A 24142-nucleotide genomic window follows, 5' to 3' on the forward strand; every position below is an offset into this window, starting at 1 on the left:
GCCCTGGGGATAATCTGTGGCAATCGCCTTTGCTGAAAGCGAGGGAGGCAGGCAGGAGGAGGAGAAAGGGAGCAGAAGGGGGGGATGAAAGAAAACCGAAGAGGAGAGAGCCCTGAGTATTGCAGGGGAGCTGCAGGAAGAGGAAGGTTTGCCTCAGTCCTGTGACTGCAGACATCCTTCAGTCCCCACCGCCAGGATCAATGTGCCGAGCGATCCGGCCCGGCCGCACCCACTGGCGCCTCTCCGAGCTGCTCCTGTCTTGGCAGATGCTGCCGGGAGGAGACCAGGGGGAGAGGAGGGAGATCTGCAGTGCTGCATCACCACACGGCTTCACTGCAGCACAGAAACGTTACAAGGAAAAAACCACGGCGCTTGCTGAAGGGCCGGGGGAGGAGAGGCGGCGAGAGCACTGCGCTTCCTTAGACCAAAGCAAGGCAAGATGGAGGTGAACGTGCTCCAAGGAGCAACCTTTGTCCCGGCAGAGGGCTGAGAAGAAGGCACAAAAGGCCAGGGGAGGCATGGCCACGACCTTTGGTAGCGCTGGCAGAACAGCTCCTCTCAACCTTCGCCTCCTATCGCTACACCTGTGCGTCAGCCCTTCCCAAGGCTGCGTTTGCAATCGCTGCCAATCCAACAGAAACAAAGAGGTGCCTTTGCTCGGCTCCCGCTCCGCAGACTCAAATGAAAACAAGGCCTCTTCCCGTCCACAACTGCTGCCGATTAATGATTAGCTCCACATCGTAAAGAAGGTGGCCGAGGCCGTGTTTTCGGCGGGGTTTACAGTTCAACCTGAAGCGGAGGAGACAAGGACCTGCAGGAGCTGTTATGTCACCAAGCCCCTCCACCAGCACAGCACGACCGAAGCACCCGGCTGTAAACACACATCAAGCAGCCCTTGCAGAAAAAAGTTGCCCAATAATCACTGCTCGAACAAAGCCACGCTAATCCAGCTTTTCAGACAAAGAAAAGGAATTCATAATTTAAGCATTATCGGTTTATTCACTGTAGATCAAAGCACCTCTACATTCAAGCAGCTGAAATGTCTCTGGGCTCTTGGCACAGCTGCTCAGCATGTTTCCCTCGCTCTGCAGCCCTTCCTCCTCCTCAGCTCTTCCTCCCAAACCAGGAGACAGCACAGCCGGGCTGGGAAGCGCAGCCTCTGCCAATGCAGGGCCGGGCTGGTTCCTCCTCCCCAGGAGCGACGTGTCACCCAGGCACAGCCAAAGCCATCCCACACCCTACAGCCTTCCCTACCCCGGGGATCAGCACCTCGGCTTTCCAGCTCTAATAAACCATTTCAGCTCAGCTGCTCACTCCGAACACTCTTCCTGCACGGTCCCTGCTGCTCCAAGCAGAAACATTCTTAACAAAGCATGGGCTATGAGAATGCCAGCCAGTAATTGTGTAGTGAGCAAACCTTACTGTTTAGTTGCAATATTCTATAAACTGATTAGGATCTTTATAGGATGATCTGTACATGATAAGAAGAGGTGGGTTGAAGTGAGGGAGATTTGTTTTTAATATAAACCAAATTCCACTTCAAATCATGGTATCCTCCTATTTCTCTTGCTGAGCTTCCCATAGGTTTGTGAAGACCTTTCATACCCAAACATCTTCATCACTGAAGAGTTCTGCAGGTCAGCTACATTCCAGCCAAAGAAACTCCACCACATTTTCATTCAGAAGCTGGTGCCATGCTCCATTCCACATATTACTAAATATAACAGATACTGCAGGACCCAAAATAATGCAGGAGCTTTTTCTGTGTGTTTCTGCACCGCCCATTACAAGCATGATTTGACAAGCTGCTCCGATACAGCAGAACATCCCATTATTTTGTATTCATTTAGGTTCCCTTTGACTGCAGTCAGGTATCTTTAGCCATCTGAAAAGCTCGGCTGATTTTGCTGTGCCACACTCAAACTCCTTCCTCCTCTGTGATTATATAACCCCAGCAAGCCCCAGCCTGCATTATTCAGTAAAACGCTCGCACAGCTTGAGGCGTTCCTTGGCCAATCACATTCCTCTGGCTTTGTTGTTATTTCGTAACAAAATAATGTGTCCTGAAATAATACTTCACCAGATGTTTGTGCCTCTTCTCCTTACTCCTGACACCAAATCAGTCCAAATACCCCACACTAGGGGTACTCCAGCCCTGCATTCCCCCTGCACAAAGCAGGTCTGCTCTAGGTACAGGGAAATCCAGGATGTGCAGTTACTAAACCTCCATAAAGCAGGATGCCATCACCCTCCACGGGTGTTTTTAGCCAGGCTAATGGATGTCTGTTGAGTCCATGAACATCAGCTCTAGGGTCTTCTGCTATCATGGACGCTCATTTCACAGCCTGAGAGACTTGGCCCACCACAACAGCACGTACAGCCACTTCCCAGCCATAGAATACACAAAATTACACAGCAAATAGCAGCACCAACCACACTGGGATCTTACCAGCAGCAGGACACCGAGCCACAGGGACAGCTATCCTGCAGAAATCCTGTTTGGAGTTGAGCACCAGCCTCCAGTACCACCAGCTCCCAGCAGGAATCGCACAGTGAGCGTCTCCCGCCCGCACCGCTCACAAAAGGTGTTTAATATTCACCACTGAGAGAGTTCCTGAGCCAGCAACACAAAGGGAACTTGTGTCTCTACACGGGCGTTTGCAAAGATTACAGCACTACAACTGATCACAACAAGGGCAGTGATACAATAAATGAAATACACAGCAGTTCCAATACACTTATCCTAAGGAAATGACATCCCGCCATCTTCCAAGCTTCATATGCATTATAGCCACCTGCTTTACTGCCACAAAATTTATATATACCTATAATTTTTTTTAAAAGGCAATTTCATATGTAGAGTGATATAAGATGGTATTTCACCATCTTCAGACCTGAGCAGCACATGTCTTTGGAATTAAACTGTGCCTCAAGTAATGCAGAGAATTCAAAATTTGACAGTATCATCACGTGTCTGACATGGAAGCAGACTTGAGGACTGAGAGACAGAAAAATCAAGACATCTAAACAAAAACCACTCAAAATTGCACTGACTGTTTCATAAATACAGTAACTAATGTGCAGCAGACATCAAAATCAGGGACAGACCATTGAGAAGAGCATGCACAGGGCTGGGATGAAAATCATTCCAATTCATTGAGATGGATCTTGATAGAAACAAGCAGAATTCCACCATCCTGGAAAACTACACTTAAAATTAAGTCTAGCAAATGTGGGGAGCTGTCACCTGTTGAGTCACAATCATTCACTAGTTAGGACTGCCTGGGCCAGCAGCTGCACTCAGGGCAGACCAGGAGCAGTATTTACTATGGACAACTCGATACCAAGTCCTGGTTGGCTCCCTCACCAACTGTGTCCTTCACACAGTCCACAAACCTCCCAGACTGCTTCCTCTCTGCTATGTTTCCAGCAGACATGTGGTAAAGTCCCCTACAAGAACAAGAGTGATCATGAGACTTCTCCCAGCTGCTTGGAGAATATTTCATCTATCTCTTGAGATGAAACTGGTCTCCTGGCTGGGTGGTTTGGAACAGACTCCCATGGGGATATTTGCCTTGTCAGCCTTCCCACCATTCTTTCCCATAAACACTGAATCCTGTCACCACTATCATTAAGCTCTAGACAATCCAAACACTTCCTAGCACACAGGGCTACTCCACCACCTCTCCTTCCTTGCCAATTCCTTTTGAAGAAGTCATAGCCATTCACTGCAGAGCTCCAGTAGTGTCAGCCATCCCCACCATGATTCCATAATGGCAACTCTACCATCATCTCCTGCTGTGCAATGGTTTCCAGCTCCTCCTGTTTCTCACCCGTGCTGGGGGCACTGGTGCAGATCAATTGCTGTGTCTATAAAGATAAGACACAGTGAGTGGCTGGGACAGCACTCCAGACCATCACAAGCAGGAAAGCTCATCCAGGAGTGATAAATCCAGCAGATGTGCAGCTTTGAAATCCTTCACCTTCCCAGTGCCAAGTAAAATAAAAGCTCCTTGTGTCACAAGAAGCTCTGGTTTTCGAGCCACACCAAGAACAGCCCTTGTGACAACAATGATTCAGAAACATGCCCTAATTACCAAGCTCCCATCATTTTCTAGATTACAATCTGAGATGCTTTAAAACCTGTTTAGAGTGATCTTTATTGGCTCTGTAACCTTTGGGGGGAGAAAAACGACGTTCTTCAGGGCATTCTCTGCAGCTCTTCTTCTAGTAATAAAGATCTTCAGGGAAACATCAAAATCCAGGAACAGAAACAATCACCCAGGTTAGAGAGCTCAGCCAGACAATTCTGGAATGAATCCTGAGCACAACTCTCATACTTCTATGCTCCTGCCCCAACACCCAAGCCACTCAAACCTGGACCACTCTGGACTTTGCAGCTCCCTCTGGCCCCCAGCAACACTCAATGGGAAATCTCCCAACTCCGACTACAAACGGGGGTTTTGTTAATGAGATACAGCACGTGTTCCTGCCATGCACAGAAAACAGCCAGGGCTTTGTCTGCACTCGTAATCCCTCCCTAAGAGATGACAAAGTAGGAAATTAAAAAGCTAGCATAGGCACATTCACTGATACTCCTGATACCTCTGGTATTTAGGAGCAAAACGCTCAACAGATCAGACAGTCCAGAGATAATGCCATGCTGGAACAAGTGCTCGCCTTTCTTTACAGCTCAGCCAAATGCTCCATTTTAAGACCCCAAGTAAGAGTGATTCTTAATGAAGACATTTTATTTATGTCTTTACTGCAAAGTGACCTTTTGGATACTGTGAAGTATTAATATACAAATGGAATTATTACGTACCGTAGAGGGAAGAAACAGAATATTTAAATCTGGTTTTTCATAGCTCCCACTTTTGGTAGCAAGAGTCAACACACCAAGAAATTTTTCTGCAACCCCCATGACAACCAGTTCTGCCATAGATCAGCTGTTGCAGCCAACATGCATCAGGTCACATCTGAATAGAGGTGCATCCATTCCTTAAAATACAGACTACTTCTACTGCAAGACCCCCAGGACACAGAGCAGCCCCAAGGAGGAGTCCCAGCAACCTTTGAAACCAGGATGAAGAGGAGGGCGGGGGAGCTGAACCTATGCTTTGGACATGGGGATTACACGAAGCTGGATGAATAAAAACGCCTCTCAGCACTCCATGCAACATCTCACTGGGCTACATTTAATATCCTCCCCACCCCCGTCAGCAGTTCCGCTGCCGGCAGCGCCAGGAGAACCCAGCATTGCATCAGCCCAGGCACAGCTCCACGGCGCTGGAGCAAAGGGCTCAACACATCAGCCACTTACAGCTGCCAGGGTAACCAGATGAGGCACGGCCACCTCAGCCAGCCAGGACAGAGAAAGTCTCTTACTAAGGCACTTTTCCTAGTTGTTTCTTTGGAACAATCAAGGAAAAGCATGGAAGCACTCGTAGCTTATTGGTATATATATTATTAAAAAAAAAAAAATCAAAGCAGCTTTGTGAGCAGAACTAATGAAGACTCATTTCTTACGGATGCATGTCTTGAGGTCGAATTCTCTGGCGTCCAATAACTGCCAGTTCCCACTGCAGCTTTTCCCACGGTCAGGAACACCTCTCTCCCATGTGGATTCTTTAATGTCTAATAAGGGCTGTGCTCTCACTGCAGCTTTTCTCTCCATGGGGTCGCTAATCAGGTCTCTCTCCTCTATTAAAACCGCTTGTTTTCACAAAACTCAAAGGAACGTCATGTCTCTGAGACTGAATATCCCCTTCACCCTCAGGTTTAGCTAAAACTGGCAAATGGGTTCAAAATTGATTAGGGAAGATATATATACACATGGCAGGAATACCTCAGCCTTGCTCTCCAAGCAGATCAGAATAAATATCACTATTTGTAGAAGCACAGAAAGGTTACAGAAATATGTAGGAACTCTGCATGTTCAGCTGTGTTGTCTCAAGCACGACGAGCTGTGATTCTTTATCCCCAACCTACACAGATGCGCACCGTCACGTTCCTACACGCCAGACACAGAGCTGCCGAATTCCATCTCCAGGGCATTTTTTTTTCTTCCAGCTTAAAGCATAATCTGCAGATTTGCTTCAAAAACACCAGTGGTGATAGGCTACCTTCAACACTTTCTGCAGGGGAATTGCTCAAGCCTGTTCTTTTGCGTGACTGATTTTAGGATTTGTTTGGATTTGATGTTAAGAACGTGCTGCATTGCAACTGTAGGGGAATCTCTTGATTAATCGAGTTTTTTTCATTCTTACATGAAAGGGTAATTCCCCATCTCACTTTTACTTCTCCAAGCTCTGCTTTGCATCTATTCAGCAGCAGATGGAGGAAAATGCAGAGTCACAACATTATGGTCTCCCTGACATGCTGCAGAGCACTCGAGATGTGGATAATCTTGAAGTTTGGAAGTCTTGGTCCCACTGGTACAGACTTCTCCAGCAACAGACATTTACAACCTCTTCTCCAAGGTTTTGTATGCTTTCCAGAAAATGGTACTTCAGAAGAAAAAAAATGTTTCTCTGTCTGCAGCTTCTGAGACCACCTCCAGTGATGGAACAGCTCTTCCCTCTCAAACTTCAACTGGGTTTGAACAAGTGACTGGCATCAGTTCAGCCCACAGGTTTGACAACTTGAAATTAATTTCTGACAGGAATCAGCCATGGATCCAAGGAGTCTCAGTCAAATCCCCAATCACAAAAGCTCATCAATGCTAAGAGGTTATGATCTTGACACCAGGGAGGAAATCCAGCCAGTTCCCAGCCAGTCCAGCCACTCCCGCTACTCCCGCTCTGCCACACCAGCCAGTCACCAAACGCAGATGTGCAAATGTTATTTCGTTGCTTCATGACTCACCGCTTCCATTGCCCTGGAGAAAGTGCTTGTCCCTGTGACTAAACCAACTGGCAGCACAGTCCTTGGCGTGAGCCAGGTGTCAGCCCAAGGAAAATAATATTCCCCACTGACAAGCGCCCAGCAAGAGCCTGGCACACACTTGGGTGTGTTTTGTCTGCAGTGACTACCTGCGCTCCAGGCGCTTTCTCCATAGGTGAGAGCCTGGGACTTTCCAGAGCCGAGCTCTCGAACCAGCCACACGTTAATGGCTTTCCTTCTAGTGCAACTCAAAGTCGAGGTTTTGCAAAGCTGAGCTGGAAACTTGAGTTTCATCGCAACAACAAGCGAGGTTTCACACCTCAGCTTTTATGAGCTGACTTAAAGGAGGCCTCTCCACACCAAAGATTTGAGCAGAGCTGTATCTGGAGGTGAACATGTACTACCAACTCAAGAGGGCTCCTCCTGGGCTTCAAGGATACACCAACACAACTGCTGGGAAAGCTGCTCCCTCATTTTATGCTGTTTCAATGATGAACTTCAACTTTCAGCTACAAAATCAGACTGACACAAGCCAGGCAAGAGCATTAACTGCAGCCAACCCAGGGGCTGTAAACTCTGAAAGCATGCAGAGGAAGAGATGCTTCCTGAGCTCAACTGCTGCCAAAAACGGTGTATCTCACCATACCCACAACCAGTGTTATCATCTACAACATCAATCTTGAAGCCACTTCTATTTGTTAAATGTGGCAAAGATTCTCTGCTACTAATTCTTCCAATAAGTTTTTTAAGAGTTAAAACAAAGACCAAAAGTTTACTTGAGACTTTGATTACAAGGCGGTGACTGTGCTGGCCATTGGCTGTCTGGATACATATCCAGCTGCCTTCCTAAGAGCAGCATCTCACAGATCCCGTGAAATTAAATCAGATGTTGATCACACATACAAGGGAGATACTCATCTACCCTCAGCTTTTATTCCCCTCACAGTAAGGATGCTAATGAGGCCGGAAGACTTGTTTCCCCTCCAAAGATGACTTCTTTAAACACACAACTTGGCAATTATTTTTTCTTATTTTGCCCTATTAACTATTACAGGTCACCCGCAGCTGCCACAGAGAGCCTAAAGAGGGACATTTAAAGGAGCCTCTGTGATCTCTTTGGCAGCCATCACTGTTAACGAGGATGGGAGGTATTCACCCTGCAGCAGGAGCAGATGGACCACGGCGCTGAGCTTTGTGCCGTGCGGAAGCCATGAACACCTCAGTGAAGACACAGGGAAAGCTGTGACAGGAACACCGAGTTACTCTCAATGAATCCCATGGATAGCAAACACAATCAGGTCAGTTTTCTTCCTGGAGAAAAACTGTAGGTGATTCACTACTTGCTTAAATAAAATCATTTACAGTCTGGCCATTCTCTGTGTTTGAAAAGATGGTTTCAAATCCAGCTCTGACTGGGTACCTGACCACCTTCGTGAGAGGAACTTGGTCTGAACACAGCTCTCATTTCCTACCACACTGGGAATAATAAAAGACATGGAAGATCCTCCATTTGGACAGAGGGGCATCCAGGAGGAACAGACACAGGTCAGAACTACGTCACCAGCAGTATCCAACAGACAGCCCTGCAGACCATCCATTCACCCTCCTGGACACATCTGGACTTCTCTGGCTTCTCAGCGGAGAGATGAGAATCTGCTCGGATGCGGAAGCTCACGCTCCAGATCAGAGTGTGCTTATACAAAAAAAGCGCTTTCAGTTTTAAGTTGTTGAGCCTGATTAAAAAGGGGAAGAAAAAGGAAGCAAAAAAGCTTCCTTTTGTTCTTAAAAATGTCCGAGCCTCTAACCAGAACATGGTTGTTGCGAAAGACTGCTGCTCCCCTCCCACCATCAGTTTTGTCTGAGCAGAAAACTGATGTTCCTTTCACATCCGCACTCTGCTCCTTCTCACCCAAGTCACCCCCAACGTCTGCACCTCGCACAAGGCACAGACACACAAACTGTAGTCCAGAGCCAGCCACACGCAATGGCTACAGAACACATTTCCAAAAAATCCATCCCAGGAAGGACATTGTTTCCACCAAATTCAAAGGTGCTGCCTTCAGTCTTTCCTGCTGACAGACCAGGCTGCAGCACACCCTGGGATGTACCTGGTGTATTTATAAAAAGCCTGCAACAATGTTTGTTCTTTTACTGAAGGATGTTATCTTCACACTGCAGGATTTTACAGATTGCAGGAGACGATTACCGCAGGTTAAACAGTAACTACTGAAATGCACAAACCAAAGCACTTGCTGTGTTTTCCTCATGGTCCAGGAGCCTTCATCACCTCTGAATGTGCTGCTGCAGAACAGTGATGGAGATGGGTTTCAGGAGATCTGAGGTGCCATTAATCCCCAAGCAGGTGAAACCTCCAAATAACTGTGTGTGTACAATCACCAGGTAGGAAACACTGCTGACTTGTAGCCTGAGCGATGAAAAAAGCATCTTCTGTCTGATTTTCTTAGCTGTCCAAGGAATCTTCAAAACACCACAAAAACTTGAGAAAAGGAAAGCATCAAGGCTGGTTGTACACTGTGAATTTCCATCCTCAGGCTCCTGTTCCTCCCACAAGATTCCTAAATCAGCATGCCAAAGATGCAGCTAAACTCAGAATCTTATTATGGAGAGCAATCATTTTTCTAGTTTATTCCTCAATTCATTGTTTAGGAATGTTTGTCCTTGCAGTCTTTGGTTTCAGGGCGTTCTCAGACCTCAGCAAGTTCAATGAACTTAATAAAAACACAAGTGAAATATCACACTGGTTCTTATTTTTGGTAGCTACAAATTCAGAGCATGTCCAACCCAGTGGCAGCTCCACAACTCACACCCAACAACAACTCTCCTGAAACCTTCAGCAGCCTAAAAGCAGCCGGGGGGATGACCCACAGTTCTGCCCCTTTACAAACATCCTCAGAAAACAGTTCTGGTGTTTGCTATTTCTCAGGTGCCTCTTCACACTTCACAGGCAAAAGGGCATCTCCTCCTCTTCCTCACAACCCAACAGCAACATGAAACCACCACAACAGCAAGACAAGCTGCAGTTGTGACACATCAGCCCACAAAAACAAAGTTCCTGAGGAGCCCCAGGTCCACCCTGACTCATCACCTCATCCAATATCTGCCTTCCACTCATTTGGATATTTACTTCCTTTTTTATGGAAAGCCAGCAAGTGCCTCTTCGCCCTCAGCGAAGACAAGCACCTAATTTTGGACACACCTTAAGACGTCAGTAAGGTCATTTGCCAGGGAACTTGGCATGACTTTCTGGCCTATGAAAAGCAGGGAGGAATAAAAAGCCAGTAAACAAGGCTATCACAAAGTGAATTTAAGCCTTTATTCATCTCCTGTTCTGACCTGTTGAATGGATTTAATACCTTTGTATGCCTCACTGGACTGGTAAGTTCTCAATATGTGAATCTGTTTTCTTGTACTCTGCAGGGATTATTTTACTGTTGTACCAAATGAATTTACAGTAAGGGCAAGAAATACCAAAAGCCAACATGGCTCTTGAATGGCTCAGCAACAACAGAAGCTGCTGATACAAATAATCACAACTAAACACAGCCTGGACCTTTGAAGAAACTTCAGAGAAGAAACAATGCCAGCCAGGCTCAGCAGATGACAGAATTTTGTGACCAAGTGTCATCAACTTATCTTTCTACCACAGCTCAGCATATAAAACCACTTAATAGAAGCTTAGTCCAAATCTACACTCTTTGTGGCTTTTCATTAAGTTTCTTTGAAATAATTACCAGCCTTGGCCAGTGTGGCATCAATCAGCTGCCACCTCAAGTGCAGGCAAAGAGCAGAATGCGGAGCAGCCGTGGATCTCAGCCTGCTCAGGAGTCACCCTCCGGACTCGGCCTGGCAGAACCAGGGGGCAGCTGCAGGCAGACACCGCTGGGTACCAAGCTGGGATGCCACTGAGGTGGTGCCTGTGCTGCTTTAGGGTACCTGGGATCAGTACCAGGAGCAGAATTATTAAAGATCCGATGGGAAACCACCATCAGAGCCAGCACCACCATCACCCCAATGAGCCACCTCACTGACCAGTCCACACCCCATGCGAGGCTGACACTCACTGGAGCCCCCAGAAGAACTTGCCTCGTGTACTCCCCTTCTGAGTCCGGGCAATTATTTCAATCCCCCTGCCCCAGTCTCCCAACCAAACATCCTACTATGGTCTCTGGATTACATTACTGGAAGTGTTTGTAAAACCAGCACCAACAAGTTCTGATGCTGCCCATTATTCCAGACACCACTCAGTAAAACACAGGTGTAAACTGTACCCTCCCCTCCTTCACAGCTCCGGGCTGGAAAAGGCAGTACCTCATCAGTGAAAATGCCTAAAGTGACACAAACAGAGCAACGAAACAGGAATAGTTCTGTGGCCTTACTTCCGTATTTTCCTACAATAAAATACACCTGGATGGAGATCTGGATGGGCTGAGCCGAGTTATGATAACCATCCCAAGTGATATCCAAGGACTTAGAGATCAGTGATCACCAAAAAAAGCCAGGGAACATATTTAAAAGCTTTACTAGAAAACCAGGAGCGCTGTTCCTTCTGACTCAAGCCAGTTCCTGTGGAAAGCCACTGCAGGACCTGCTGGTGTCTGACGTGAGAAGTTTTTCCTCCAAGTGTTCAACACCAGCAGTGGCCATCACCATCCTCCCCAGTCACAGCCTGCACCAGAGCTACCAAAATTCCCCTACACCATCTCAGTCCACAGCAGTGACACAGAGCAGAAGGCACAGATTTCACCCTCCCAGGCCAAATTTACACTCCGAGCCGTCAAGACAAAACATTTACTCGCAAACTGACCAAATATTCTCTAGGAATTACTGAAAACAGACACTCGCTGTCACAGCAGGTTTTTTGCAGTTATGTTTAAAATGCCAACCACTTCTCCAGGAGGTATCCAAAGCATCTCCTGCGAGACAGACCCTGGAACACGGCGAAGCCAAACAAAGCCCATTTCCCACACCAAAAAAAGCCCTTAGAAGTTATTTATTTTCTCCAAGATTGCCCTGATCTGCAATGTATTCTACTGATTTTCAAGGAGCATTTTTGTTTCCTGAAACCCAGTGCTTTTCCTGGACTTGGTTGCCACTGTGAATGTCTTAATTCTCCCCCAGCACAGGAGATTGCACACAACAGTCACATGGTGCATCATTAAGAGGCTTTTACTCCTCTTTGCCCTTTAAAACACCAGTAAAGGGACAAAGCCATGTTCTTTCAGATAACTGGAAGAAAACACAGGGAGGGAAAAAAATATGGAAGGGCAGCACTTGTGTTGGGGACAACTGTTACTATATTTAGTCGCCTTGTTCTGCAAGCTGCTGAGCATCTGTTTCAGTGATGGTGAACGACGGGTTTTTTCCAGCATTAATTAGGTGAACCCAAACCACTGCTCCCACCACTTCCCCAAGCTCACATCTCCCAGATCATAACTCGGATTTGCTACTTATTCCACCTGAACAGTGGGATCTCCAATCCTGGCACTGGCTACGTTTCTATTTCAGGGTGCCTTAATAGCTCAGTTGAAAAGAAATATAGAGCATTAGTTTTTGAAAAGGGAGTATTTGGGTAAGAAACTGAAAGACAATTTCAAAGCATTTAAATGCATGGAGAATCTCTCCTTTGCAATCCCCTTTAATATCAAGGAAACAGATTTTTAAAAGGGTTTCTAAGGAAAAAAAAACAGTACTGTTCATGTAAACCAGTGCTTCTTGAGACCAGCTTCAGTATTCTCTAATTTGAGAGAAGAATTCACAGTAGGGAGTGTTATTTCTATTCACCTTAGTAAACTAAACAAACTAATCAGGAGCATTTGGGGAAAAAGAATAAAAACATGTATTTCTTCGAAATTCTTAATTCATCTCTTTACAGAATTCCTTGTGAGGCTGCAAATCCCAGCAAGGTTCCCACACTCGGTGTTTAAGTGAAGGGGGGAGGAGAGGCAGCAAACCCTCCATACTCCTGCCGAGCTGTAAGTTTTAGGAGTTTTCCCTGAATTTTTGCTTCTTTGGAAACAAGATGGTCGTTTCTCAAGCGGGGACCGTGCAACAGCCCAGCCAACGGCTTTCCATCTGGGAAGGACACTATTTCCCAAGCCCGGTGGAAAAACAAACACTCGGGCGAGCTGCTCGGAGGCTCGGGGGGTAAGGCGATTCCCGGCCGCAGCCCAGTGGAGGTTTTGGGCGGTTTTGCCCCAAACCTCGCCCCGCTCCCATGGCTCAGCCTCCCCGCACGCGCTTCGCCCTATTCCCAGGCTGGGGGATGGGTGGGAACCGGGCTCTGCCAAGCCCCGCTCCCTCCGAAAAGACTTTCCTTCCCGACTGCAGCGTCCTTTCCAAGCAGGGAGCCTTCCCCTTGCCACCTTCCCTTCCCTCTGGAGACAGCCAGCACGCCGGGCAAGCCCTGTGCAGCGCCTGTCCCTTCCCCCAGGCGAGCACGGGCATACAAAGGAAGCCTTGCTCCATTGTCCACCTACAGCACCTACACAGCGAGCCTCGCAGCCGGCTCCCCGCTCAGCCCCTCACCCCTTTTCCAAATATTCCAGTGGGTACATCCCACTAGCATTCGGAGGCGGCGTGTCATTCCCTCCCCTTGCTTTAGTACCTGCAGCCAAAGGGCTGAAGCGTGTTTTAACTGTTTACTGCCGTGAGATCAGCCTCGTCCAAACACACAAATCCTGGGCAAAAATCACTTGGCAAAAAACAGGGAGAAATGCCTGGCTACAAAGCTCCTTCCCAAACCTCCCATCGCAATTTGCCGAGGTAAAAACAACCAAAAAAAGGTAATTAATTCAGCGCCTGCCATTTTTCCCATCCATCTCCAAGCAACAGTACCATGGCAACTTTTTCCCTCCTTTAATACATCTTATAAAAGAAGAAGGACTGGACAAAATAAAACCGAGGAATGTCAGATTTCCAGTGTGGAGCGCCTATTCCCTCAGCTAGTTACGGCTGGAATTAACCAAATGACCCTTTGGGGTTTTTTTTTTCCCCCCAAAACCTGGCTTTGTAAACAGCACTGGGTCACCTAACCTGGACTTGAGGGACATGACAAACCACCCTGAACACACATCCACCATCCGTGCCTTCATCAAGCGGCAAATTCTTGGCTCGGGGTTTAATAAAGGTGAAAAAAAGGTGAAGCTTGATTAAAACATGGCAATTTCAGAGCGATGAGGATGCAGAGATGGGGTTTGGCTGCTGCAGCAGCTGAGGCCAGGAGGATGAAGGAGGATGCGATACCCCCAGTCCTTCCACAACAGACGACCAGAAACCAGGGAAGAGACGCTGGGACCTTCCTTTCTCCCCGTCGGTGTCACCGCATCTATTTTTCCCATGGTGACTCATTATTAAGGACGCTCCGTCATTTTTCCAGCACAGGAAGATTAAAGGAAGCTTCAAAATCCATTTTTTTCTGCTGCTGGTGGGATTAAAGCAAAGCGCCTGGAGGGGCCATGAGCTGAGCAGGGCTCGTTACTCTCTTTTTCTTCCTAAAAACCAGCTTCCAGCATGACGTGCATCAACTCGAGAGCATTTCCACAGGAAAAAGGTGTTGCTGAGGCGGTGGGGAAGAAGCCTCTTCCTCCTCCTCCTCCTCGCAGGGAAAGACGGAGGGAGGAGGAAAAAAACCCAACCATGCAAACAGCTACTACTTCCTTATTAGCAGGATTAACCTATGCAATAAAAAAAAAAAAAAAAAAGGAAAAAACAACCCAGCACGATATAACGAGTCCAGAGTGCTTCCCGCGTGCAGGATCCCGTGTTTTCTTCGTGGGTTTGTGTGATTTTTCTTTCCCCCAAGTCACGTTTTCGCAGCTGCAGGCGCTTCGGTTCCCACAGCTCGCTGCACCTCGGGGGGACACGCAGCATCCTCCACGGCTCCAGGTGGGAGGGAAACGCAGTGAAATGGGCGAAAATAAACAGAAAAAGAAGTCCCAGCGTTGGATAATTTAGGAAAAAAAAAAAAAGGAATGGAATGGAAAACAAGTCGGCCAGGCTCAGCGCTGCTTCCCGACATCCTCGGCATGGGAGCCGCTCCGTGCCGACCTCCGAGCCCCGCTTGCTGCTGCTCCGTCGTTTCGGGTCCATTTTTAGCCATTTTTGTATTTCCCCGCTCCGGCCGCGCCGCCGATCCCGCCATGGCGCGGGTTATTTACAGCGCTGTTTTCCTCCTCCTCTCCACGGGAGCCGCCGTCCCCGCGCACTCCTCCCCCCCTTTCCCACGTTTCTCCCCTCGTTTCTCCCCACACCGCGGGTCGGGCCGGACGGGGCCCCACTCACCGCTTGAAGTGCTCGATGATCTTCTCCTCGCGCACGTTCTCCGGCAGGTTGCCCACCCAGAGGTGCCTGGTTTCCCGGACCATGCTGCGCGGCGCGGGGCGAGCCCGCCGCCCGTGCCCCGGCTCCCGGCCGCCGCCTGCCCCCGCGCCGCGCCGCCGGCCGCCGCTCGCCGCCCGCCGCCGCCTCCGCCTCGCCCTCCGCCCCTTCCGCCGCGGGGCCCGGCCGCCCTCAGCGCCACCGGCCGCCGGACCGCACCATCCCCGCCGGGGGGGCCCCCTGCCCGCCGGGCCGGCTGCCGGGCGCCGGGCTCGCTCTCCGCCGCGGCTGCGCTTCCTCGCCGGCTCCCCCCGCCGCGCCGCCCGCTCGCTCGCTCCCGCTGCCTCCTCCTGCTCCTCCTCCGGCAGCGGCAGCGCGGCGCCCCCGCCGCCGCCTCCTCCTCCTTCCCCCCCCCCCGCGCTCCCGCTGCTCCGCCGGCCCGGCCGCGCTCGCTCGCTCGCTCGCCCCCCCTCCCCTTCCCTTTTCCCTTCCCTTGCCCGCGCCTCGCGCAGCGCCACACGGGGGCCCCCGCGCAGGCGCACTGCGCCCCGGGGCGCGCGCCGCGGGGCCGGCGGGGGGGCGGGGCGAGAGCGCGCACCGCCCCGCGCGGGGGGGAGCGGGCGGGAGTGCGCGTGCGCGGAACGGGCGGGGCCAGTGGGGGTGTGAGAAACGGGGGGAACAGGGAATTGGGATTGGGAAACGGGGGGAACGGGAATTGGGATTGAGAAACGGGGGGAACGGGGAATTGGGAGTGGGAAACGGGGGGAACAGGGAATTGGGATTGGGAAACGGGGGGAACGGGAATTGGGAATGGGAAACGGGGGGAACAGGGAATTGGGATTGGGAAACGGGGGGAACGGGAATTGGGAGTGGGAAACGGGGGGAACAGGGAATTGGGATTGGGAAACGGGGGGAACAGGGAATTGGGATTGGGAAACGGGGGGAACGGGAATTGGGAGTGGGAAACGGGGGGAACGGGGAATTGGGATTGGGAAACGGGGGGAACGGGAATTGGGAGTGGGAAACGGGGGGAACAGGGAATTGGGGTGGGGAGTGGGAAACGGGGGGAACGGGGAATTGGGATTGGGAAACGGGGGGAACGGGGAATTGGGATTGGGAAACGGGGGAACAGGGAATTGGGGTGGGGAGTGGGAAACGAGGGGAACAGGGAATTGGGATTGGGAAACGGGGGAACAGGGAATTGGGGTGGGGAGTGGGAAACGGGGGGAACAGGGAATTGGGATTGGGAAACGGGGGGAACAGGGAATTGGGATTGGGAAACGGGGGGAACGGGAATTGGGAGTGGGAAACGGGGGGAACGGGAATTGGGAGTGGGAAACGGGGGGAACAGGGAATTGGGGTGGGGAGTGGGAAACGGGGGGAACGGGGAATTGGGATTGGGAAACGGGGGGAACAGGGAATTGGGATTGGGAAACGGGGGGAACAGGGAATTGGGGTGGGGAGTGGGAAACGGGGGAACAGGGAATTGGGATTGGGAAACGGGGGGAACAGGGAATTGGGATTGGGAAACGGGGGGAACGGGGAATTGGGATTGGGAAACGGGGGGAACAGGGAATTGGGGTGGGGGGTGAGAAACGGGGGGAACAGGGAATTGGGATTGGGAAACGAGGGGAACAGGGAATTGGGATTGGGAAACGGGGGGAACAGGGAATTGGGGTGGGGAGTGGGAAACGGGGGAACAGGGAATTGGGGTGGGGAAACGGGGGGAACAGCGAATTGGGGTGGGGGGGTGTGAGAAACGGGGGGAACAGGGAATTGGGGTGGGGGGGTGTGAGAAACGGGGGGACGGGGGAATTGGGGTGGGGGGTGAGAAACAGGATGAGAGAATTAGGATTGTGAAACAGTGGGAGAGTCAGACACAATGGGGTGTTGTAATACAACAGGGGGCTCTGAGAGTCTTATTGGGGGGCTGTGAGGATCATTACAGGGGCTTTGAAAATTGTAGTGGGGCTGTGAGAGTTGCAGTGGGGGACTCAGAGATGTAACAGGCTCTGCGAGAGTTGTAATGAGGGGCTGTGAGAAATGTACGGGGGCTCTGGGAGTTGTGATGGGGCTGTGAGGAAAGGGGCTGTGAGACTCAGTGCTGGGCTGGGGGAGTTGGAACAGGGAGCTGTGAGACAGGACGGGTTGCACTGCAAGGGCAGGGTCCTGCTGGCATGGCTCAAAGGGGCTTCACCCAGCCAGGGGGTTCCTGCTGACCCCCAAACCTACAGCTCCCCCTAATCCCATAGGGATTCCAAAATCCTGGGGCACAAGCTGCCTTCATCCCCAGGTGAGCACACACCCAGCCGTGGCCACTGGGCAGACAGGTAAAAAGTTAATTGAGGTGCTGGCAGGGAGGGCCCCGCGCTGCCCTGGCTCTGGTGTCTAATGGCTCCAAAGGCCAGAGCAGCAGGAGCCTCGAGTGGGGCTGCAGGGGGATCCCCAATCCCCTGGGCTGCAGGGGGATCCCCAAGCCCCTCGGCTGCTCCACATGCTCCTCTCCGCTGACACAGGGACGATGTGTCACCCTGAGACACTCCCTCCTCAAAGCAGGGTGTCCCAAGTTGTACTTCATCCAACAGACCAGGGACCTGGCTGCCCTGAAAACCACGCAGGAGAAACTCCCACTGTGGGAAGGATTCACCTCCCGCTCCCCCCCGGGGCTGGCACGGCTCCTTAATTAACGTGGGGTGAAGAAATTGCCCGTTGCCAATATCACCCGTCTCTAGTTGCCTGACATGTCACACCAGCTCTGCAACGTACAACTAGACATTTTTTAACCCACAAGATCTTCTTTTCCACCAAAACATGCCATTACACTGATAAGACACCTATTTCTATGTCCCGAAATGAAAATCAGATCCCATTGTGAGACTCTGAGCAGCTTGAGGCCAGGATAAAACACACACCCACAGCCACGAGTGTTGGTGTTTAAAGCCTTCACTGCTTCCACCACAGAGCAAACCCATATTTCAGTATTTTCCATGGCCAAAGTCTCCTGATGACGTTTTGGTATTGATCAAACCCATGTTTTATTTGTCAGAGCTGCCTTTTGCCACCCAATCCGGGCGGACACCGTAACCTTCCGGCAACAAGTCCACCTCGCTACTGGTCAAAGTCACTGAGCTGCAGTGGCTTAACAAACATGCAAATCTCCTGATTTAATCACATCTCTGACGCACATGGACTCGATCCGTGGTGCCCCGAGCCTTATCCTCAACTCCAGTGCCTGCAAGCCCATCCTTCGGCAGCCCCGTGCCTCAGTTTCCCCAGTGATGATGGGCTCTGCCAACCTGGGATCTACTGATTAATTAAAAACCCCAACAACTCCTTGCACGCAAGCCATCTATTATTCAAAACGTGCGATGGAGCCACGTGTGCACAAGAAAATGTGCTGCCAGCACGCTCCGCCGGTGCTTCCAGTGTGGAACCAGGCTCAGCTTTCCATTTTTTTACCCGGTGGGACACCCAAGGAGCAGTTTGTACGTGTCTCTACCTTTAAGGGGCTCTCCATTCCGGAGAGGAAAAACCCAAACCAAAACCACCAAAAAATCAAACAGCTTTTCCGTGATAAATTCTCCCCCTCTGATGGAGTGCGCTTGCTGCAACTGTAATTCCAACTGTTCCTTCTCCCTGCTGGGGTGGCATCTCCGAGGGACATGAGGCAACCACACCAGCTCCCAGGTCCTTCCAGGGAATCTCACACGGAGTCGCTGCTGTCACCCGGCCATCTCACAGGACAGGCAGGCGCTGGGAGCTGTCACAAACAAAGCCATCGACTCTGTTGACAGGAGAGGGTTGAGACGAGTGCCAGGAGGGTTCCATTTACACAACAGCCAGCTGGAAGAGCAGCACAAAGCTCAGCTGGTGACGCAAAACAAAGCTCTGGACCATGGTGATGGTCTTCAAATGCTTTGCAGGGAAGCTGTTCCTAGCTGCAGCTGCACCAGTGATGCTGCTGTAACCAGATCCCCCCAGCTCAGTCGAAGATTTTAAAGAACACAGACCCAGGCTGGAGAGCAGAGCAGGTATAACCCCCGCCTCAGCAGGCCAGAGGGGCTGTGACGAAGGATCAGCACCATCCTTGCATCTGCAGAGCAGACACACATTTGTTCCAGCCCAGTGTCCTGCCATGAGTGACAGCGTGAGGAGCACCCAGGGGTGAGACACGGCTGCACTGCCCTGCGTGCTGCCCTTGCCAGGGCCAGACAGCTGAGGACAAGGGGACTTCAGCTGCTCCCCATGACCCTCGGCCTTTGGGACACACACTGCAAAAAACTATTTAAATGACTCCTGGGAGGGTGTAGCTGAGAGCCTGGCTATCTCCGGACAACTCAGCCAGCCCCACAGTTAAAACATTTGGATGTTTCTTATCAGTGCTTAGAGAGGATTAAAGTGCCAGGCCATTTATTAGGGAGGGAGCAGGTTATAAACCTATCTCAGCTTGAACACCGCGTTCATGTCAGGAAAAGCAAGGCAAGAACGGGACAGATCAAAAGAGAGCCATTAAAGGCGTGAGAAAATGGGGCTGCCATATAAGGAGCTAATAAAGTTAGCAGCTCTCCAGTTTGAAGGGAAAAAAAAGTGCAGGAGAAGTGGAAAACATCCTTGGGGTTCACACAGCAGCCTCTCTTTGAGGAGGGAAAACCAATAAATAAAAGTGGGCAGACACAATGCTTCAAAAGGCAGGTTTATCCATTTTGAACACGGCGGAGCTGCCACGCATGGCTGAGAATGCTCACCAAACATTTCAAACAGCAAAGATTAGATACTGAACAAGGACAGCAACCAGGGCTCATTGGCTCAGACCACAGCTTCCTACCTGGCTCAGGACACATCTCTGTGCGGTGTGTAGGGAAAGGGGGACATTACACCTCTCCCTGGCTACATCAGCTGGGATTCACGGGGATCTGGGCAGGAACACCAGGGTTCTCCCCACCACCAGGGCACAGCCAGTTCCTTTGCTTTCTGTACAAAACCAGGAGGTTTCCCAGCAAAGAGCCCCAAGAAACACTCAGTGTTCCTTTCTTTGAGCCAGCCAGCTCCAGCCACCATCTTGTCAGGATAAAATGTATTTACATGTTTTCCTTGCTCATTGATAGTATTTATTAAAAGAACACTCTGACAGCTGAATATCAAATTCGCAGCTAGGCTTTTATCTCCTTTTTAAGCCAGCCTGAATTATTGGCCTCATTTTATAGCTTATCCATTCTGCTTTATGCTCATTTTCTCCAAGAAAGAATAGGTGCTGTTTGATATTTAGGCCCATTTGTTGCCAAGACAGAGACTATGGGCTTAGGGGCTGAAAACACTTGGAGCACAGAGCCGGGTTCTGGAGACTTAACCAACACAAAGCACGGGATTTATATTAATAAAACTCTTGATTTCGGTTCTTTTCGAGGATAGTGCTCCAAGTCTTCTGATGAGATGACTCTGCACAGAAAATTCCCTTCACGTTTTTGAAATGCAACATTTAGTAATTTATTTTCTGATGCTCCTCCCTGTGGTGTTCTTATCCACAGCGCCAGGGAGGGGAGCTGCCACAAAATGCCACCATTTTAGTCAGTGGCTTAACAGCAGCCACATCCCACAGCCCAGTACACGGGAGGCCCTGGACTTCAGTTGACACTGAACCCACTTTTATGTCTATATAAAAGCACATTTCTGTTTTTAAAATTCCTTCTACAAAGAAACAGAGGTTTCTTCAGCAGAGCCCAGAGTGATGGTTAAGCCACACAACCAAAACTTACATGCCAACATAGGACTGCAAAAGGGTTTACTCTTGCTTATAGTGTGGTAGATATATTAGAAAGAACACCTTTTTTTAGCTTGTTGTTGGGGGAAAAAAATCACAGGAATATCACAGGAATCACAGGAACACCACAGTGCCAACTTCTGCCCTGCTTCCCCTTGCCCCCAGACCCCTGTACAACCACGTGCTAGAGCTGTGTCTGCTCACTTCACAAGGATTCTCCCCAAGCACAGGGCTTTCATCACTAGACAGGACTAAAGCATTCCAGGCTGCAAAAGGTTGCATTTTAAGGGAAAACCAAAGAAAACAAAAACAAAAAAGACAGTTCCATGTGATTTGATACAGAAATAGGACGACTGTAAAGGATATAAATCCCCTAGGACTGGTTAGATCACTGAATCCTATACTTTGCCATTTTTAACACCTAATTAACTCTATTAACTCTATATCCAGATGTGATGTTTACCTGTGTGCAATGCCCAGGAGAAAAAAAATCTCAGAAATTACACTGGAAATGTTACAGGACAAGGCTTTAGCACAAGCCCCACATTCCAAACCTGCAAGCTACAGGCTGCTCTTCCCACATTCCGCATTGGATTGAGCAGCACACCCAGGACAAAATAAACTCCGAGCCACCACTATCTGAGCTTTGGTTTCATCAAACACCATTTTGATACCACAGCAACGTGAGGGTGTTTAAATGAAGAGGAGTGAGCCCATGTCTGTAGAGTTACCACTCCTTCACTCCAGAGAAAGCACAAAGAGAAATATTTGTGCATCAACACCTGCTGCGTTCTAAAGCCTCTCCTCCAACACAGCATGGGAGAAGTTCCTCATCTGCCTTTGGCTTTTATTTTCACCTCTGCAGATCTCACAGTGCAGCTTTTTAACTCCTTGGGCTAAGAGCAAAGCTTGAAAGACTGTGGTTTTCTCCTGAACAGAGGAGGAGTGCAGGTTTGTATTGCTTTTTGGCACTGGAAATTCAGGTTTTGTTTAGCTTGGAAATATCATGGATGTAGCTCGAGTAACTCTTCAGGGTGGTAAAAGTTCAGTGCTCACAAGGCAATTCTCAGTCGTTTATCCTAAACTGCCAAAGGAAAGTAATTTAGAGTCCCACAGGGTGTGCCAGCCTGAAAAATGTGGAATCATCCCAACAGGCAGCTTCTTGCTCCTCCGAACCTCCCTGCCAGCAAAGGCCTATGAAGAGTACAAGGTGTATCTCCAAACCAACACAGCCCTAACGAGGGAATAAAATCCAAATCCCTGTCCGCACTGCCTTATTCCAAACAAGGCTCTAGGCACACTTTTCACACACCTACCACACGGAGCAGGGCATGAAATCTGGCCTGGCCACCTCATCCCCACCCTGCGCTTAATTTTGGCTAAAAACAAGAATAAAGCCGTAGCTGTGCTAGAAATCCCTGCAGCAACCAGTCAGTGAAATAATTTCCCCTAAGGGGCTTCTCCAGGGCCGGGTCAGGCAGTGGCATCCATGGAATCCTGATGCGATATCCTCATTAAGAGTGGCTAACGACCCCCAGCACTCGCTGTGCACTAATGACTGCGGGAAGCTGCGCCTCGGAGCCGTGTGTGACCTGGCAGAGACCAGCACCAGGTCTCTGGTTATTACCTTTGCAACACAACAAAAGAAAGGACACCCAGTAAGGAAGCGTTTCCTGGCGAGTGAGCAGGACTCTGAGGAATGGAGTAATGAACCATCTCACAGGAGCAAGTTCACAGAGAAAAAAAAATGTAATTCAAGGGGACCCTGATCTTCATCAACACCATTTAAGATGTTCAACACTCCCTCTGACTTTCACTGCCTTTGCCTGAGCAAAATTAGGAGGAACAGACTATCCCACATAGGTCTGTGGGCTTGGAGGGAAAGGGGCCTCACAGTTTTGCTCCCTGGAGGCACCCGCTCTCCCCACCCCTTTTGTGTGTATTTTTTTTTAACGTGCCACACATCAGCACAATGCTGACAAGGGCTTTGTATGTTTTCTGCCTATGCAGCAGTTCAAGAGACACAACTGGATTTTTTGAAAGGGAAAGGGGGAGGGAGCTGCCCTTTGCTGTACTGTTTAATTGCACTGCTTGCTCTTCTGCATGACCACAGGGAAGGGAAAAAGCATCAAGGTTTAAAAACAGAACCATTTTTAGTAGCCAAAAGGGTCAAACTCAGTCTTCTCACAAGATACAGTAGAGCTCAGAATAAAGTCTACCAGAGACAAGAAAAAAAATTATAAATCACCAGGGTTTCTTCTCTGGAGTTGGATGTGACCCCAGAAAACACCTCATCCATCCTCGCTGCTGTTACAGTCTCCACATTTGCACACCTGCCAATGCAGATTCCAGCACTGAGGAAAAAAAAGGAGGGAAAGGTCTGGAAAGCTGGACTGTCGTTTTTTCCACCTGCCAGGAGCAGCTCAGCGAAGCCCGGGTGGCTGAGCTCCAAGGAGCAGCGAGCAGAGCACGTTACCAGCCTTCTGGAGTTCCCATCTCACACGCACATGCGTGATTCGGACAGCGCTGGCAAACAGCTTCCTTCAAAAATAAGGATGACTAATCCACAGCAGCGCCGCTTTATTTATTTATTTTGAAGGCCACAAGGCAGAGCTTTTTCCAGAAGCATCAGCCTTTGTGAACCAGCAAGCAGTGGGAAGGGGAAGCCCTGGGACGCGCTCACACTCTGCCGACAGAAGTAATCACAGGAGCACTGTGGGTTTGTGTGGCCCGTGTGTGACACACGCAGACGTGGCTGGAGCCTCGTCCCTCGTGCTCCTGGCAAGGCCAGATCCCACTGCCTGGCTGACTCCTGGATCCCTGCAGGGTTTCTAGGGATCTGCTGTGGAGAGGGGCTACATAAACAATACACTGTTTCCCTTGGAAAAACATACAAAAAACAAACCAGAGGAAAAAAATAAGGCATGAAACAGCTTTAACCCATAACTGCAGCAACCCCCTGGGTGCTGGGAAAAAACGGGGTGCAGGGGTTTGGGATCAAAGCAGAGCACCTGAATCACTCAGTGGGCCCAGTCCCCCAGCAAGGTCACTCTGGCTCACAGGGACACACATCAGTGCTCCAGTGCAAGGCTGTGCTGGGACTGCAATGGATGCAGCGCTGCAGGAGGTCACTTAGGGACTACAAAAAGGGAATGGATTAAA

General features: G+C 49.9%; 1 protein-coding gene and 1 long non-coding RNA gene across 7 annotated transcripts in view; one reads left to right on the forward strand and one right to left on the reverse strand.

Annotated features, from left to right (window-relative positions):
- SPEN (spen family transcriptional repressor) overlaps nt 1-15536 on the reverse strand; it is a 65900-nt gene extending 50364 nt beyond the window's left edge. For 2 of the 6 annotated variants that reach the window (XM_064397151.1, XM_064397149.1), the window contains exon 1: nt 15187-15535. In XM_064397151.1, the coding sequence (XP_064253221.1) occupies nt 15187-15269 (83 nt within the window). In that variant the 5' untranslated portion in view covers nt 15270-15535. Of the gene's footprint in view, nt 1-13938; nt 15089-15186 lie in introns of those variants that run through there. The other 4 variants (XM_064397148.1, XM_064397147.1, XM_064397152.1 and 1 more) reach the window with 3 other exon arrangements.
- A 1492-nt stretch (nt 15537-17028) lies between these two features.
- Nucleotides 17029-20305, forward strand: LOC135285049 (uncharacterized). The gene is made up of 2 exons (XR_010350056.1): nt 17029-17552; nt 17739-20305. It is a non-coding gene; the product is annotated as an uncharacterized LOC135285049 (long non-coding RNA).
- Nucleotides 20306-24142: the final 3837 nt, after the last annotated feature.

This window comes from Passer domesticus, chromosome 22 (genome assembly GCF_036417665.1).
Source record: "Passer domesticus isolate bPasDom1 chromosome 22, bPasDom1.hap1, whole genome shotgun sequence".
Taxonomy (NCBI): domain Eukaryota; kingdom Metazoa; phylum Chordata; class Aves; order Passeriformes; family Passeridae; genus Passer; species Passer domesticus.